General features: G+C 41.9%; 2 protein-coding genes across 2 annotated transcripts; both read right to left on the bottom strand.

The window, feature by feature from the left end:
* Nucleotides 1–3405: 3405 nt before the first annotated feature.
* On the bottom strand, nt 3406–10502 carry LOC145459683 (aldo-keto reductase 1B-like). The gene is made up of 7 exons (XM_080338244.1): nt 10365–10502; nt 9454–9621; nt 8010–8126; nt 5720–5797; nt 5287–5510; nt 4088–4253; nt 3406–3505 (listed from the first exon to the last, which is right to left on the bottom strand). The coding sequence occupies exons 1-7, from the start codon at nt 10434–10436 to the stop codon at nt 3419–3421; spliced, it is 912 nt and encodes a 303-aa protein (XP_080194370.1). The 5' UTR covers nt 10437–10502; the 3' UTR covers nt 3406–3418.
* A 1841-nt stretch (nt 10503–12343) lies between these two features.
* Nucleotides 12344–15967, bottom strand: LOC145459757 (DNA topoisomerase 2-binding protein 1-like). The gene has a single exon (XM_080338307.1). The coding sequence runs from the start codon at nt 15965–15967 to the stop codon at nt 12344–12346; it is 3624 nt and encodes a 1207-aa protein (XP_080194433.1).
* Between the last annotated feature and the right edge of the window lie 3577 nt (nt 15968–19544).

Genomic DNA, 19544 nt, shown 5'->3' with positions numbered 1-19544 from the left:
CTTATTTGTATTCAAATAAGTAATCGAACTTGAAACAATACCAGAACAACATTTCACGATGAACAATCTATACAGCGCAGAATCTGTTATATCTTCATGAATTTTGACATGATTCAATTCGCGTGTAAGAGAAATTCTTCTCGGCGTTTTAATTCCATTCATTTCGAACATGGCGCATATACTAATTGTACCGGGCATATACTAATTGTACCTGCGTGTGAATAATGACTAAGGACTTATTCGCAAAGCGAGGGAATCTCAAACAAGTTTCGGCGCGGCTATTGAAGGCTGAATGCGTCCCGGTGGGATACCGATCACGAAAGGCATAATCTAGTATGACGTATAGATGGTTATTGAGGTCAAGACAATGCACAACAATGGCGTCAAAAATAAAATGTGAATCGAATGTATTGTGTCTTCACGCTGTTTTGGGGAACAGGCTTGAGTTCGGCAAAGCACGAATCAGATGCGATTGCTTTAAAACAGTGGTTCTTAACCTTTTTTCTTCCAGCGCCCCCTTTCAAAAATTATCGTGCTCCAGCGCCCCCCCAACTTCATATAGAAATAGGAATGTAATAAAGACAATGAGTAAGATGGATGGCCGTAACAGCACTTCGTCAACCCCCCTAAAAACGATTGCCTTGCGCACCCATAGCGTGATAAACTGAACCTCTGAGGGCTTCGCCACCACGAACCCCATATCGTGATTTTGATGGTCAGCAAAGTTTGTGTGGCCTGGTCGCCCTAGGTACCAAAATTTTCTATAATGCATGAATGAATAGCTGGTAATTACATATATAAGTCGCTGTAAACTTTTTATCCTCTCAGCCGACGTAATCAGATTTACCAGTAGCACTGAGTGAGCTGTTGTATAGGAAAATAAAGGGCACGTAACTAATAATTAAACATCTTCGGGCGTGCCCGCAGGTACAATTATTCGTTACCAGGGCCGTAACAGCACTTCGTCAGCCCCCCCTCCAAACAAGAAACGTTGGTCCAGGGCCCCCATCGGGTGATAAACCAAACTTCCGGGGGACTTCACTCCCAGACCCCCATTAGGCTGTCCGCTATTTGCTGATAGACTATTAGGTATATACATTGGGTGTCCATTTACTGAGGCAGCTATTCTCGCCTAGTCGCGCGAAGCGCGAAAAATTTCACTAATTAATGATTAAATTGGTCAATATCATCGGGAATTGCCTGTAAATTGAGATCAAGTTTTATCCTCTCTCTGCTCACGTAAACACATTTACCGGTAGAGCTGAGTGAGGTGCAATGTTCCCTCTGAGCTGCGCACGTGCGCAGTGCTGACACGGTCTCTGCGCACAGAAAATCTACGTTGCGCAGAACAAATCCAAAGTTATTACCTTTTTTTAGTCGTTACGCACTGTTGTCCAAGGGTCAGCGCAGTGAGTTGTTGAGTGTGCGCAGACTCATCAAAACCCAAAGCGAACATTGTGAGGTTTCTTGAAAACTGTAGGGTCGTTACTAATAATTAAACATATTCGGGCGGGCGAACCCGTTGGTATGACTTCGTTGCATGATGTTATTACGTGACCCCCGTGTCTGCAATATCAAAAAATATAGAATCGCTCAACGGGGATATCGCCCAACAGGAATATCCCTGTCGCCCAATCGTACTAAACTAAAAGACGCACACGATTTCAGATTGGTATTTCTTCACTGACATATAATTTTTCCCTGCCAGATGGAATTCGTCTTCTAGGGTTCAGATTGCCAAGACAGGAACATTCGGTGTCAGTCATTTAGGCGCCCATGGACAATTAAACCTATATGTATTTTGAAGGCTATATGTAACGAAGTTTTCGGTGTTAATTTGCTCTGAATACTCATTAAGGATATGTCTTATCACAACATCATCTACTGCGAAGCCATTTTTCTCCAGCGCCCCCCATACCGCCCCCCTGAGCCCAGCGCCCCCCATATCGCCCCCTGAGCGCTTCCGCCCCCCTTCACAATCGCCAGCGCCCCCTGGGGGGCGCTGGGGGCAAGGTTAAGAACCACTGCTTTAAAACATGATTTCATTCAGTTATAAGTTGTTATTTTCATGTTATTAATGTTCGTTATCGTTTACAATGAACTGTTGATGAGAAAACAACGCGTGAACGACGCGACAAATGTTATTATTGCGCGACGACTGCATTCAGAATAAAGGGATCAAGCTGATCGCTAACCCTCGCCAAGAGAAAAATGTAACAATGCCCCTTTCACGCTTGCATAGACGCGCTTCCATAGACGAGAGATCGACGAGAAAAAGGCATGTAATCAGCGTCGGCAATCGGTGTCGCGCGCAGCAAATTGAAATTAGGCGATAACGTGAAGAAATGTTGTTATAGCAGTAGCGTTGACTTGGGATTTTCGGGATAGAATCGAGCCTGGAAGGGGGTAGAACGTTCTTCAATTCTACCCCCCTGTCTACGCCCCTGACCAGGATCAATGGACGAAATTCCAATAGAGTGGTCACTTTACTGGTCTTCGAAATTACAATGAAATGTCGGTCTTGGCCGTCTTATAGTCTGGAATCATATGGCTTGGTTCGAGTCATGCACAATGACTCGAGTCCAAGTCGAGTCAATACCCAGATTGTCTCGAGTCGAGTCGCTTCCATATTTTGAGAAAATGACTTGAGTCAAGTCGAATCATCAGAAAATGGTGACTCGAGTCAGACTCTAGTCTGGTCAACCCTCCTATATATGAAAGTACCAATATTATTGGCCAAATGCATACGCAAACTTGAGAAAAAATCGCGAGACCAGTAAATTTATGCATAGTGATTTTTCACAACAGTTATATTAGCGATTGGTGCATGATAAGCCGAAAACACAAATGGAAGTGTGTGGGTCTGTTGAGTCAAGACTTCCAGAATTTGTTTGATTGGGACCAAGACCATTGTTTTTGGAGGTCTACAAAGTGTTATTACAGCACTGCTAGAAACAAACACTTGGTACCGCCCGTCTTATTCTCTCAGTCAACAGGTGTTTGCGCAGTAAAAATGACCTTTTTTAATCATCGGGCAGATTTATCTTAAGGGGGGAATTTTGGCTTAAATTTCGGCCAAGGGAGGCACGAGATGAAAAAGGTTGGGAACCACTGGCCTAGGCTAAGGTGGGTGTCTGATCTTAATGGCTACTCCAAGTTGTTTCGACACCTTCCTATCTTTTCATTGTATCACAGTCTTGTGATGTTTTGAAACAATGAAAATAATAATAAACCTGATTGATTGGTTGATTAGTTAGTAACTATTTTGAACGCAGACCCCCTACATTTTCAAGTGGTTGCGTCGACCACTATTGCGATCCAAGATGGAGAATAGTACATCGCAATCGATTAGTTGCAATTAGAGTTGAAGCTTTGTGAACCGCATGTCTCTTGAACCGACCTAATTAATGAAGGACACTTACCAATTCAGATGGCATCCTCTGACATCTCTGTTCAAAGCCCCGATTGCCTGCATGTCGTCATCAGACAGTTCAAAATCAAAAACCTGGAAGAAATCAGAATCGTGCCCATTCGGCTCCGCAATATGTAAGCTACACAATAGTACACTAGTAAAGTGAGCAGTGTTCATAACAACGAGTTCAAACCAAGAGTCTTAGTAAACACAAATTAAAGTCTAGTAGTTGCAGAAACCACAAGTCAAACAGTGATACGCTTAAGATTGGACAAAATTATATGGAATATTCTATACATGGGTGGGTAATTTAACAAATCACTCATTGGCATCGCAAAAGATCTGGTGATTTTGCAAATTGCAACAATATTCGGAAAGATTTCAGCATGATTGAATGTCGGCTATATTGAACTTCACGAAAAAAGTTTATTAGACTACAATTAAGATAATGACGCTACAAAGCAGTTTGGCTATCTCAGTATTATGTATCAAGCATTTTTGACGATTCGTGCCGAGACGAACACAATCTTTTTTGAAAAAACAAAACAAAACAGGTGGAGCAGGATAGGCTAACAATGAAATTATAACTACAATATTACAATAATTTGAAATACACCCAGAAAATGCAACTACCAAAACCCTCATAAAATCGACAGCAACTTTTACATCACATACCTTAAAGTTGCTCTCGATTCTTGACGGGGTGACACTTTTCGGAACAACAATCACACCTCGCTGAATCTGATAGCGGATCAACACTTGCGCTGTGCTTCGATTGAGACGTTTTGCAATCTCTTTGAGCTTGGAATCCTCCATAACAACCGGATCGTCTGCTGTGGCCCTGGAGGTATTCGGAGACAAAATTTGGCGAGTTACGACAGGTAGGTGTCATTGCAAGTCACATGTATAACCAGATGTGGTGGTCGAAGTAGCCATTGTTGGTACTCAAGCAGAAGTAAAAGTAACACATTAAATTTTAATAAGTGTAAGTAGCGATGTCCAAGTACGTAAAAAACTTTGTATTCCAGTAGGCCATGTTTTGCTTAAAAATGAGTAGAAGAGAAAGTAGAAGAGAAAGTGGTCTAAAATCATAACCACTCAGTAAATAGTGCAATTAGGAGAACCTACTTGAGTACCTAGTTGAAAAAAGTAGAGGTACTTCGTTACTGACCACCTCTATATATTAAATAGGTCAGCCCAATATTTGAGGAAACAATGACGAAACAGCAACCAGTAAAAAAATTTCGCGCAGGTTACTTCCAACGATTACCCCTGACGAGTGTCAGCCCAAAATACCCGGGTTCATTTCAATATGAAAATACTATAAATTGTATATTGAAGTTCTGCACCTTCAAGAAGATCTTCAACAAATACTCAACGTTATGGGAATGGTCCAGTATCCTATTCTACTGACTAGTCTTGCCATGGCTGTTACCACATCACGACGAGACAAGCCTTGAAACTACTATACAACCCAAACGCAGACCGCATCTTCACTACATCATTTAAATTTGGCCCGTCTGCCACAAAGGTAACACACACCTTTGTTCTAAAGCAGTGGTTCCCAAACTGTATAAGGTCTCTTACAGAATGGAATCATGGAAGTCACCCCCTACAGTATTACCGTACACCATAATGATAGACGAAATATTTCAACAAAAGTATGTTACATTGCAAAAAATTCATGCCATAGGCACCAAAAAGATCAGCACCTTGGCAAAATAATGGTGTTGTCAACTGAAAGAAATATGCAATACTACCCTATGCCTTAAAAAAAGGCACAAAGAGAGGCAGAACTGATCCCTGGAAATTGCCTCTTAGGACAAGAGAACCACTAGAGCCACTCGTACAAGAAATACAGTTACTATGCTCACCATGGCCTGTCTGGAGATCCTAGCGGACTGTAAGCGGTCATGCTTACACCTCTTGATTTGCAAAAATTGAGCAACTTCTCATTTGTCAGGTAAGGATGCGATTCTACTTGATTATTAGCCGGCGGTATGGAGCACTCTTTGATGATTCGATCGATTTGATGTTCGTTGAAATTAGACACACCAATGCTTCTGGCAAGACCTTCCTGTTGGATTTTCTCCATGGACTAAAGAGAATTGAAATGAGTATCGTGCATTCAAAATGGCTGCAATATTTAAATAATTTGATGGCTACTGACAGTGCTACCGGTGCAAATAAAATGATATCGTTAACCTCCAATTAACAACCAATTAACACCCGAGTAATTACAAAATCTGATTTACCTCATATTTAGTATTGCAGTGTAAGCTTAGTTTATCAAGCTACAACACTAACCTTCCATGTATCAACATAATCGTCATCACTGTAAATAAATTTTCCCGCTTCGTCCTTAGGAAACAACCCTTTTCCATTCTGAAATAGTTGAAGACGGATAATATTCGCCTAGCAATGCTGCAAATGTCTGGTCAGCAATATCGGCTTCTTATTTACAATGACTCAATTAGTAACTTATTGTACGATACTGGACAACGCATATTACCTCGCAAAACTGAATTGGCACATTATAGCAGGTGAGGCACAAATTGGCAACAAAGCGTCAACTTAATTACACACGATTTAAAGACAACACAAGAGATTAGGTACCGCGATTTTACACAATTAGAGCTTAATAAGAACTTTACGACGGATTACAAATTACATAATTACTGTACATTCGGTGTCATGAAATGGAAGATACGTGACATTGAAAACACAATTGTCGTATTTGATAGAACTGAACAATTGAGAAATTAGGAACGAAGGTTTAAATATTGTTATGATTATTGTCAATACATCCGAATGTTCAGATCAAGGTGATCTAACATACAGGACTAAACAATACTTCAGTCAAAGTCAAAGGCCTACCTACAGATAAGGCTGAAAGACATGCCGTGGAAACAGTGAGACATAGAAATGCTTTGATACTTTCATAATATACATTTACTTATATGGAAGTGAAGAAATTGCTTGTAGGGGAGAGTGGGTAGGTATGGGCCACTGTTGAGGTGCGGGCCACTGCCATATCTGGTGACTGTGACATCACATATGCTTGTCAAGCTGTGTGATTGTTAGAAAAAGGCTCCAGACTCACCCATGTTACTCACAGCCGTGAGGCCAGCAGAGTTTTTGACTCAGCTAAAGATATATAATTTTTGAGGTCTAAAGTAAATTTATTTGAAAATAGGGAATTTGGGTTTGAGTCCACATATGTGCATGTTTGGATTAGACTTATTTATGGTGTGAAAGCTATAGAAATATGCTATCTATAGAGTATAGTTTTATTGCTTTATCAATCTCTCGGATCTTGAAATTATGGTAAGAATCCCCAAGATGGAGAGTTTGAGGTATGGGCCTTTTAGCAGGTTAGGGTATGGGCCGGCCCATACCTCAATAGGCTGGGGTATGGGACAGCATAACATATACCTGAAATCAATATTTGATTGATCCTATTAAATATATTTATCTCTAGAATACAGAAGGTGTTGGTTTAATCCCTCTCATATACAATCACGTGAAAGTAAATCATGAAACCAATAAAAAGGCCAGTTTTCAGAATCAGATCTGAGCTTGGCAATATGAAACGTTAAAGCATGGGAGGTATCAAAAAGATAACCATGCCGTCAGTACAAAATTGGTAGAGCTACATTAAATAGGTATATGGAAAAACAGGGGATGAGTCTCACATGAAAAGGATTTCAAAATCGTTTTCCAATACTATCTTTCATGAAGAGTAGAAAAGTTTGTTAGCACAGTATGTCATCATATGCTCAAATATGTATCATGGTTTGTCACTCCCACTTAAATAAGAGATAGAGCTGTGACATTTGGATTTGATGGGGTAGTTGAGGCAAAAGAAGCATGATTTGATAGTGATTTTCATGTTACATATTTTTAGTTATCTTGTTTCGTTACGCGTTATGGCTTACGATCAATACGGGAATTGAAATATATGAATTGTCTACTTCCAGCTCAGCTTTATATCAGTATATACAAACTGTCGGTAACTGTGACAAGAGTTGCCGTTTGTAGGATATGAATGGCATTTATTGATTCAATACAGACAGCGGCCCATACCTCACCACCCCCCGGCCCATACCTCGAGGCCTATTTTTTATTTACAAAAATGATGTATTGTTACGAAATTTGATGTCACTTCCAAATACATGGGTATTTTAGTTCAATTCTACCAGTAATAGTTAGCCATATAACTAATGATCGTCCATACTGAAATTTAGGAATATTAGACCAAGTTTGGCCAAGTTATAGCTTAGTAAGATTTGGTGGCCCATACCTACCCACTCTCCCCTACTGATGCATTCAAATATTTCGTAATTTGCTAGGCTACGGTGGTGGTGGCTGGATTAATGGATACATAATATTAGTGTAGGATTTTAAACTACTTCATGACAACTTACACATTTCCCCTGTCTGAAACTGACAACGAAACTGCGAATACGGATCAAGCTCGACAAATCACTACACAAATCATTTGCCATAAAATGTCTAATTAGGATAATTGTCAAATCTAATTGAGTCGAAGCGTAATTATGTTGTTACACCCGAAGTGTTCCCAAATGATACATACCACATATCCTTGAGGCCAGTGGATTAGATAAAGATCGACGTAGTCAGTTTTCAGGCATTTCAACGTCCCCATGAGCGAGTCCCTAACATCGTTGGGATGGTGAAAAGTATTCCACAGCTGCAAGCGAACAATGTTACCGAATATAGAATTCAAAACAGACAGAAAGCATCGTCACAGCTATTCATTTATCGATCTATTCGCAACAACAATGCAGCAGTGTTGGGAACAAGTCACTACCTTCGAGTCACAAGTCATTGCACATTTTTAATCGAGTCAAGTCAGGTCAATCGATTTTCGAAGGGGACTGGAGTCAAGTCAAGTTACTCGTTTTTGGAGGTGACTCGAGTCAAGTCACAATTCAAGTCAAATTGAATTTTCGAAGTATGAGTGATGGTTCAAAGTCATTACTTTTTGCTAGATGTGTGAAAAACAGATTAATTGGCAATTCATCTTGAATTAAACAATAAATACAAAGTTAAATGTACATGGAAAAAGGCGTTATATCGCTCACGCACACGTAGAGCTGCTAATAAAATACGCGAGTCAAAATAGAGGATCGAATACGAACCCTCGAGAAGTTGAAACATATTGATATGGTACAATACACTACCCATCTACACATCTGTGAGAATATAAACGCATAAACTATATTCGCTCGATTTGAATCATACAAGAGGGTTGGTTAAGGTGGGCAATGAGCACTGCGCGATGTAAGCTCTAAGCCGTCTAAGAAACAGAGATACCTTACTATTAAATTAATCTACTGCTAGTACATCAGCGTAAGCTGTGATCATTTCGTTTGCGGTCAATTCATTTGATGTAACAGTGTGAAACGTACCATCAGTGATTGACTGATTGCTCTCACAAGTCACACCGGCGTATCGCGAACAATCCATACATAAACAGGATACAGTTATTTAATAAACACCGTTACTTCATGACTTGAAATTGACTCGTAAATTTTGCTCCGAGTCACGAGTCAATCCACATTTCTGAAGCGGCGAGTGAAGTCAAGTCAAGTCATTATTGCAAAGTGACTCGAGTCAAGTCAAGTCATGCGAAAAAGTTGACTCGAGTCAAGTCATAACTCGAGTCATCCCAACACTGCAATGCAGTACTAAAGTTCCTGGCGAATAACCCAAAATACTTGAATAGAAGTTTAATACAAAGTGCTTTGGTTTTGGTCGGATCCTGTAACGACTGGACCAGTGGGCCCCAAGCCCACATTGCGAGGTAGTCTAAAGTCTCAGAACGCCAAGAATGATGAGAAATGCTTACTGCAGGTATGGGTTGAACACAACCACAACCTAATGCAGGCCTACCGTTAATCATACAATGACAATCGTCTGCAATGGACCAAGAATTCTTCATCTAACTCAAAATCTACAAAATCAGAACTTGAAAACTCAATAAAAAACAATTAAGCGATTCAACGATTGCAAACCTTGCTCGTGACAAACAGGTCCTCTCTCTTTACAACCCCTTCATTGATTTTTGTCTGAATTGCATCACCAACTTCAGTTTCGTTTTGGTACGCTAACGCACAATCAATGTGTCGGTATCCAGCGTCTATTGCAGCCTTCACAGCCGTTTCCACTTCTCCTGGTTTAGACTGCAATGGAATGAATGCATTGTAGTGCACTCATATAAATCACGTGATAGAAACGTAGGTGCCGACTTCCGGAATGATTCGGCAGGAAAATTAAATGGGCATATGTTCATTGTTCAGATACCGGTTACTATCATCCTCCTTTTTCAATTCAAATGGGAAAGTACGAAAATGAGGCTTTATTTCAACAGAGCCTTGTGCTACCTCGGGTATGTAGGCCTATACCACTGCAACAGGAAACAATTAAGCCTGAATTAGACGTTGTAGTGCGCTCTTTCGACAGCACCATCCATCACTCAGGCACTCTACTGCATATATGTAGGTTTGAGTGTGATATTGTATAATGTGCTTACACGACAATATTACCTAAAGATCTAATGTATGAAAGGCCCTGACATCGTCCATGTTTTTTCGATTAAATGCAACAACACCCTGCACATGTCTAGAGAACGATGGAATAACTGATGGTGAAATAACAGGTAACATAACATAACATTGTTGGGTTATTATTTTTATCTGAACAAGTCACACACACAATGTACAATGCGATGTCATGAACAGATAGGAGGATGTCGAACGACACGCATCAGTAGCGATCCTTTACTCTAACATCCACCTCGGCCTAGCGTGCCCGATGTTACAGTTCTTTTGGATGTTGATGAGTGATAACCAACGATACTATCAACAGCTATTAAATCACACCATCACAAATATGTAGTCGTACCACAACGATAAATAACACTTACCTTCCACGTTCCAAGTCCAACAATAGGAATGGTTTTGCCGCTATTCAACGTTACCTTCGGGATAGCCGCCATCGTTCCAAACGCTTCAATGCAAGGCACTCACGTCTCTCACACAATTCGAGCACAGTCGCCGCACTGCTGGACAATCGGTATTTGCGATGCGGCAATCTGCTGCGGCAGCAGAAGCGCCGTTCCGTCATGCATGAGTTTGCTCTTGATACATCGTTGTAAACCACTCGCGAACGCCAGGACGCCTTGCCCAGTTGCCCAATAACATATTATGTTATATATATGTACAATGTACATCATTGGCATTGCGCAAACACAAGCATAGCCAATGTGTCCATTCGGAATTCGGGCAATCATACTTTTCTACATGCAAACTCACCAATATGGGGCTGGGCACCGCACAATGATTCGACTCATCGAGTACACGAATCTGATGATTCGAATCGAGTAATGATGAGAGATTGTATTTTCGACTACCGAAATTGTAGGCTCATATGCATCAATGGCCTGGGTATTTAGTTTCGGTATTATTTTCGACTGTGGCAGCCTTGAAACTTCGAGTGGTCGAATCGCAGCGTACGAAATGTGTAGAACAAGGCTACGAGTGTTATTGGAAATGACATTTCCGTCAACTCGTGACCGAACCACGGAATTACCACGAATTGCGATGAAATAGGCATGGTCGAAAATAAACCAAAATTATGTTTCATGTGATGGAAAACTGGCATTGTATTCTTTGCGCACTTTCCATTCCTGCAGGTAGGCGAACAGGCTATCAGGTTTTAGAAACAATTTAATCCGATCGGTAGGCTACACCAAAGTCACTCAACATAGTTCTGACCAGAAATGAAGATAAGTAGTACAATTTTAACATTATGATGTTATGATCTAGCACCTGAATCCACAAGTCATTTCCATCTTCTTGTTCAACTTAAAGTAGATTTGCCATGTCTATACTAACAGTAGTGCTACTTGAGTAATATCACCAAAAAAGATAACTCACACTGGAAACAAGTCCGACTCTGCATTCCACAACACGAGTCGTTTTCTAACTGAAAGTCCTTTAGCTCGACTAAAAAGTTTGTTGCTACCTCATCAAAGGCCCCTATAGCCGATGCATAATCTATCCCAGTAAGAACTAGGTAGTATCTCCAAATAATACAGTAACTATAATAATAATACTTTGTATATTTGAAAAGAATCAAAATAAATCGACTCAAACGGTCAACTAGACCTTGATATAAATATAAAGATGCGGTGCCAGTAGAAATACTAGCTAATTTAAATAATGCCGCTATGATTGCTATTTGAGTAAGGCTGCAGCCTGTGGAACATAATACGGCTGAGGGGATGGCGGGGGATTTTTCAACAGAAAATCTCCGATATAGGTAGGGTCGCAGATATGAACCCTATGCTTGCGTATCAAGCACTTCATGAGGTCTGACGACAGAGCTTTTGTTCGATCCAGATCGATGAATATATGGGTAATTTCAGAACCCAGTTCAGACGATATTCCTGAATGTTCGATAACTTTTGCCGAGCCGCATTTAAGCACCCGCTCGAAACCTTTCTGCTGCCTACTGTTCACATCAAGTAGAACCGACCATCCAGAAAACGCGCCTTGCGGAGAGCTTGCTTCTTCCGAGTCGCCCAGACTCTTGCGCCACCGGTAGGCAGCTAGCGGTATCAAACTTTGCAGCGCTTCAGGGCTGTTTGTGAGCTTGGCCGTATCCGGATTTTCGGGGTTCCCGTACTCATATGGGTCTTCGCTTACAAAATTTCCTACCCGTTGGCACTCATCTAGATATTTAGGATGTAAAATACGCCTTCCGCACGCCAAGGCTGAGAGATATTTTTCGCTTCGCCCAGGTCTCGGAACCAACAGATGGGTACATTTAAGTTCAAAGGTCGCCGTTTCTATTAAATTTGCTCCCAATTTCGAGACGACAGTGGTGTATTTGTCTTTGTCGTTAGACATCGATGACATCAGCAGGAATTCTTGGAATATCAATGGTCGTTTCATTGTTCTCAGTCGTTTCGTCTTGACAAGATTCATCCTTTCCCATGAGCCTCAACATTTCTTCCCTGCCGGTCGGGTCATCCCAACTGACTTGCACGTCCTGCGAAAGTTCGGTAGCATTATTATCCCTGGTTAAATTAGATTGGAGGGTTGACACTCGTCTTTGAGCAGGCGACGAAACATGGGATTTACTAACACTCAAGCGATGAGCTTTAACATCTTTATTACCGCTGGTTTCCGCCATGATATTGGCAAGTTTCCTTTGCAGCATGTCCCGGCATTCCTGAGAATCAATTGGCTCGTCCGCGTCCTTTTTGGCACGTTTCCGCCGTGGCGTTGAATCGTCATTATCTGACGTTTCTGAATTGCTGGAGCCGCGAGTCGACAAACGGGTTCTGCTTTGGGAAGACCGTAATTTCTGTGATTGCGATTCCATTTGAATGGACTTGTTGGGATCGTAGACGTGAGGGTACATCGTCTCGTCTAGTCTGGTTTCGGCGATAACGCACGACTCGATCCAATACGGCGACACTATCACTTTCCCGTCTGTTTTGGCAGTGCAAAATTCTTTGTTCTTGTCTTTAAGTCGGCCTTGAAACAAGAAGTGAGTACACGCGTTATCGTACACCCAGCGAAACTCGCCGGAATGAGCAGTCACTACTTTGGACAGATTCGAGAAGTCCTTGTGCAGTTTTGACGACAGCGCAATCACAAGGCCCTCAAATATATTAGACATATTCTTCCCATCTTCGACATTTTCATTTTTCGTATTCTCCTTATCCGAGGTAGGGGAGGACGTATCGGTTGCTACGTGTTTTCCCAACCTGCCGTCCAAATTTTCGATGAGATAATCCGGTATCTTTTCCACGGCCGCATCGAGGCATCGCGACATAATCTCACTCAGTGGCGTGTCCGGATTTTTTCTCGCCTCCTCCTTAACTTTGCTACGCTGCTCGGCCGGCGTTTTCAGAAGCTCAAACACCTCCGTCAAATCGAACGACATGTTCCCCCCGATGCTTCCCTTTTTCATGAACTTACTAGGAGTCTCCAGATCGTCGTGAATTCTCTTGTAGCGTGTCGATACTGGAGTTTCTGCGTTTTTCATGGCCTCGTCGAGAGCCCGTTTCCTTAGATCTTTCTTAATCTCCATTTTCTCTCGAATTCTGTTCACGACGCTCGGAGCGCGTGGTATCGGTGGAAACTCTGAATCCCATCCCGTGTAACCAACTGCTTTGTGATGATCTGCCCTTCTGTTTGTTACATTTTCAGAAGTAGATTTGGCACAACCCGTCGACACTGAATTATCATTGTGCTCCGAGACAACGAAGTCTTCTTCCTTTTGTTTCAAACCCGTTCTTGCGCTTTCATAAATCCAATCCTCGTTTACGATAGGAATACCCCATTTCTTGCAGCCCACAAATTTTTCCCCACCAGGTTTGTGTATTATCAAATGCGTAGTTTTCTTCAAATCTGTTATATCTCTTCTCGCTACTAGATCTTGCGAGATACCTCCCAATTCAATAATCAACCGGGATAAAGAATTACGCTCCGCATCTCTATACTTACTCAAGCACGCCACGACTCCAGACAATGGTTTTGAATTGGCTGGTACTGAAAACGGAGTGAACATGGGATGATTTGTTGTTGGTACGACGTCATTTTCTTGGGTGCAGTACTGTATCCAGAATATGGTAACTACTTCGGCAGCAGTTTTATCAACGAGCCAGCCCGTAAGCGGCACAACAGCATAGTCTGCAATTCTTTTGCTGTCAACTGGAAGCAGCGACCCTCCATTCGATTCGATATCAGACATCAAAGATTTTGATTCAGCACCAGAAAATCCAACAACAAAAAAGGTATTCCCTGAAAATATTCCACTGCAAGTCATGTCAGAGGCCATGGTTGTCATATCGTTAGCAGTTGTTTCCTCGTGCCCTTCATTTTCTGTAATGTTACGCTTTGACATTGTAGAGTTTTCCGGATACGGAATACCCACATTATCTTGATCAGTTGTCTCGTTAGCATACTGCGAAAGTACGGTAACATCATCTTCAGGCATGAGAAAAGGTAACATTGAGCCATCGTGTGAAGAAACTTTCTGTTTGGTATCGACCTTTTTTACAGTATTCACATCATTCATCGTGATTTCATCTTCCGTAATCGCGTGCGTTCTTGTTTCCTCGTAATCCGAAGGTAGAATCGAAGTCTGCCAGTAATCTTTGTCGGGCATGATCTTGCCGTTAGCTAGCGAGTCTATCACCCAGTCCTGGCCGACAACGTTTAAATCCGGATTATCCGAACTCATGGTCAATATTTCGTGCTTCGTAGCACCGGAAATTCTGGCGGGATCACCCACCACTACTTTGTCTACGCTGGTGGACAACTGTGCCCGCTTGACAGCACCGGCCAAGCTCAACAATTTTCCCATTTTCTCTTCTTCTTGATAAGAAAACCCGACCAAATAAACGTGAACACCATCCAGAACGTCAATGTATTTGTTGTTGTTGATCTGCATTGATAGCAACCGATTACCACCACCTACAGCTCTACTTCTTGACATCATTGACGTGTCATTCAAAGCAGAAGCCACCGTATCATTCACAGTCGACGGGTCGATATTACTCAAATCTACCATTGATGACAAATTTCCATTGTCCGGCGGCTTATCTGGCGTCGACTGATGGTGGGCTGTCTTCTGAGCAATGTTGGCAGGAACTTTTACGGGATATTTGAGATTATCAAGACAAAATCCCTTGTCGATACTGTCGTACAGCCAGTCGATGTTCACAACTTTTACGCCAAACTTTTGAGCCATCATAAATTTTTGACCTTCGGGTTTATTCACTATGAGATGAGTCGTGTAGTTTAGTTTCATGGCGCCGGAATATTCTCCCCCGAATTTCGTCACCAATTTTTGCACCTTCGTCTTGTCAGCGGCGCTAAATCCGGTCAGACAAATTTTACAGCCGTGGAAAAGTGGGCACAGGAACTCCTCCCACTTCCCATCTTTGGCACACACGTACTTGGACACTCCAGCTTTCCACAAATGCTGTATCCATTCCTTGGTCATGATCTTTATATTGTAATTCGTGGCTGTGAGATACTTGACAGAGCCAACATGTCCAACGACTAGATGAGTCACACTTAAATCCAGAGGTTTTGCTACTTCTCCGCCCATCATTTGAACCATGTTTGTGAGTTTGATTCTTTCATCGTGGAGAATATTGGAAAAACAGATAACCGTCCCAAACATGGTCAGTGTAGCGATGGGATAAATCATATTTTTGCGTAGCTGTATTCCATGCTTCAGTAAAGTCAGCATGCACTGAGATCCCAAAACCGGGTATCCATGATTGACTAAATTTTGGACAATGTTCTCCACCTCTTCTGTTCCTTGGAGAGGATCTACTACATACACAATCTCCTCTTGGAACATTGAAATCTTGTTCGCCTCTTCAGCTGTCGTCCATACACAATTGATGCCCTTTTTCTTTGTTAAATCATGAACGAGAAAGAGGTTTTCTTTCCCTTCATCAGAAAAGGAAAGGCACCTGACCTGATTTCCAGCTTCCATCACGGTTTCTAACACTATGTAATTCTACGGCAGTTATTTCTAAATTATGTGAAGAAATAATACAATATTAGGATTGCTATCTTTGTGATCATGTTGACTGTAACAAATTGACAGGCTACCTACTTTCCCCATAGTCTGCCATGTTCGATACTCTGTCCAGTGTTTTACCGTGTACCTCAAATGCCCCAGGCTATAAAATCTAGGTTCATTTTTTGAAATAAATCCTGCGTGATGAGAGCTTTTCTGCATAGAATAATTAAGTGATTAAACAGAAAGTTCTATGTGACGTTGCCACCAATTCCACTCTGGCAAATACCGTGCCCACTTTTATATCAATCATGATATTAACGATGTACGAATGTAAATAATCTAAAGGGGGGGCAAGCCTGTTTGGAATCAGTGTCCTGTGCTCACACTATATTTCATTTTTTAATTATTTTTTATTAAATTACTTTAACTTGGAAAATCGTCGCTGCTCCCCTGATATATCAGGCAAAAAGGCCAGCGATTCCAATCAGGCAAATAGGAATATTAAGTTGATTTACATAACGCTCGAGTAGTCTCGAGAAAAATATTTCCCCTGATAAAGAAACACCAACAACGGAACGGAACAAAAGTAAAAATTGCACATAAAAACTAATCACTTCGGACAATTCTATTCTCCGCTAACTCAGACACAGGGTCGCTATTCTTATCATCGTTATCGTCATCGATATAACTAACATTATGGTGACTGACCTTATAGTTTGCATGTCGCAACTGACCATATTTTACATGAAATCACACCAACCCTCGTTGGTTGCGAATACAAATAGGATTTTTCCATGACCCCAATTGCCAATTGTGGGACAGGGACAGCGCCTCGCCGGCTATCCGACAGTCGCCGAGCATGTCCGCATTCAAGTCGAAATACAAGCAATTTCTTCAAATTAATATTAGCCAGCCTTCAGGATTACCGTAAAACGACCTAACATCACCTCGCCTTCCGCCACATGCCACCTCAATTTGTCGCTTGCGTCTTTATATTCTCTGCATTACTTTTCATTCTCATTCAGCGTGCATGCCTCTTCTTTACTTCGCCTAGACCAAGGTGGGTGTCTGATCTTAAAGACTACTCCAAGGTGTTTCGACACCTTCCTGTTTTTTCATTGTATCGCAGTTTTGCGGTGTCTTGAAACCATGAAAATATTCATAAAACTGATTGCACAATGCACAATGCACTGGCCAAAAATCAAAATCCTGCAATATAGACCGAGGCGCGAAATGTTTTGAATCACTGAACCGTGTCTTATCAAAAAGGTTCAGTTTTCCATGATGTGCGACGTGCGTGTGTCAGTTTAGTTCGGTTTATCAAGAATTATCAATAAGAATTCAAAACACCGCAAGACTGTGATACAATGAAAAGATAGGAAGGTGTCGTAAAGACTTAGAGTAATCTTTGAAATCAGACACCAATCACTGGCGTGTGTATTTTCCATCATCAGGAGATTCAGGATCAGAGTTGCGAAGATCTACTAGTCGCCTTTCAAATGCTTTTTAACGTAGTCTAAAAAGATACAGATTGATAAATAAAATTGATCAAATTGCATCAGAACACCCGATTTTTCGCGGACCAGAATATGAAATGTTCAGCTCACTTATATAAATTATTCTGATCGCGTTCCTCCGCCCAATGATATCATTATATATATCATTGCTCCGCTCACAGGAAGTTATATCAGTAAGTGTATTAAAGCATTATGGTTATATCATTGACGCAAACCAGTCGAAGTTGGAAATTCGTAACCGGCTTTCCACGCCGGATGACCTAATCAAATCCTGCTTTGCATCGATCGATTTTTCTATGCCGATGCCGCTCTGTCTCCTTGTCACCAGGGCTTTGGAGCCGGAGCCGGAGCCCCGGAGCCGTGCATTTTCACCGGAGCTGGAGCCGGAGCCGGAGCTCTACATAAAATTCAGCCGGAGCCGGAGCCGGAGCTGGAGCCGTTATTTGAAAAGTAGCTCCGGCTCCGACTAAGATGCCATTATATATATATGCAACAACCACATCTGCTGATTTATCATAATTGAACAGCAGACCTGAATTTTAATGCTGTGCACAGCAATGGCGTAGAGTAAAGTGCGTTCTAGTGCAACTATGATGTTGTCGACAATTGACAAGTATCCAGTATGACGTCTCAAGCCGGCACGGCGGCACCTATATGTCTTCGTTGCTACATCGGATGTTACTGACGGCTGACAGACTCTAGATTACTATAGATAACTAACCTATGGGTAGATTAGTAATCTATAAAGACCAGGAATGGCCAACCTTTTCGGCTAAAGGGTCACATGTAATTGACGAACGAGTGTGCGGTCCACTAGCCGCGCCAAGCGGATAAAATTTTCTAAGTTTATAAATAAACTAGGTCAGTAATATTATTACTTGAGTATTGTGGGTCTATTGTATACCGCCCGCTAGGCTCAGTTTGCAAGGACACGACTATTCGGCGTCTGGTCACATGGATATCAAAGGTCTCCGATAATATGCGACGATAATGTTGTGCCTACATTTCACCGTCGACGATCTTTATTTGAGCGCAAACGCGAAAAGACTTTCTCGCGTAATTGCGAATACAGTTACACTCAATCGGGTAAATTGGGCGTTTTTTCATTGTCAGTAGGGGGTAGGCTACCAAGCAAGAGATCGTGTGACAACTAAACACGCGAAGCGTGAAGAAAAATGTCGCTACTATTTTAGTTTATTGTAATGTACGACGATTTACTGAAAACGTGACTGGATCCTGGATCTGCGAATGCGTCGGAACTGATATTTTAGTCATCAACATTCCAAAGTGTCGCAGCCAGAATTGTAATTTTTGGTTGGCATTGCAAGTTCACAATCTGAGCAATTCATTTTCGATGATATAATAGGAAATTACCTATCGGGTCACGCAAAACCTCTCGCGGGCCACATGTGGCCTGTGGGTTGGCCACCCCTGATATAGATAGGCCCATTCGATAATTTCAGAGCCGGAGCCGGAGCCGGAGCAGTGGTAATAATGCGGCTCCGGAGCTGGAGCCGGAGCTAATGTATGATAGAAGAGAGCTCCGGAGCCGGAGCTGGAGCAGTTTAAATTTACGGCTGCTCCGAAGCCCTGCTTGTCACACTTGGCTTCATTCAGCGACCGCCGTCGACCGTCGTAGTGCGCTGGGCTGCGTTTTTGAAAGCGGAGTGCTAGTTCGTAACTCCGTATTAGTACAGACGGGTTCATATGCTTCGGGCATGTAGAACCATTTGGTTGTTATTTTTCTCATCACTAGGTGCTGGTCTTATATCAAATCGTCGCAGCTTAACCTACCGCACTCAAATTGAACTCATTGTTATCTGTTGTCACATGCCTCGTCAGGTTAGGTTCCTGCTTTATCGACAACTGATTTAGGCTGGAGGAGCGTACTTGTGAGTGTGGCTGTTTATTGAAGAAAATCATATCAAACTCAAATGGCGGGTGGCATACCAGGAATGATGGACATCATCACTGGTTGGACTTCTGTCTTGATTGCTTCGAAAATGTGTTATTTGCAATAACGTTCGTAG

Source organism: Botryllus schlosseri, unplaced genomic scaffold (assembly GCF_051294905.1).
Source record: "Botryllus schlosseri isolate E-star unplaced genomic scaffold, Bs_hap1 Bs17a, whole genome shotgun sequence".
In the NCBI taxonomy this organism is placed as follows: domain Eukaryota; kingdom Metazoa; phylum Chordata; class Ascidiacea; order Stolidobranchia; family Styelidae; genus Botryllus; species Botryllus schlosseri.
The sequence above is the reverse complement of the archived record's forward strand: the minus strand, read 5'-3'. Positions and strand labels throughout refer to the sequence as shown.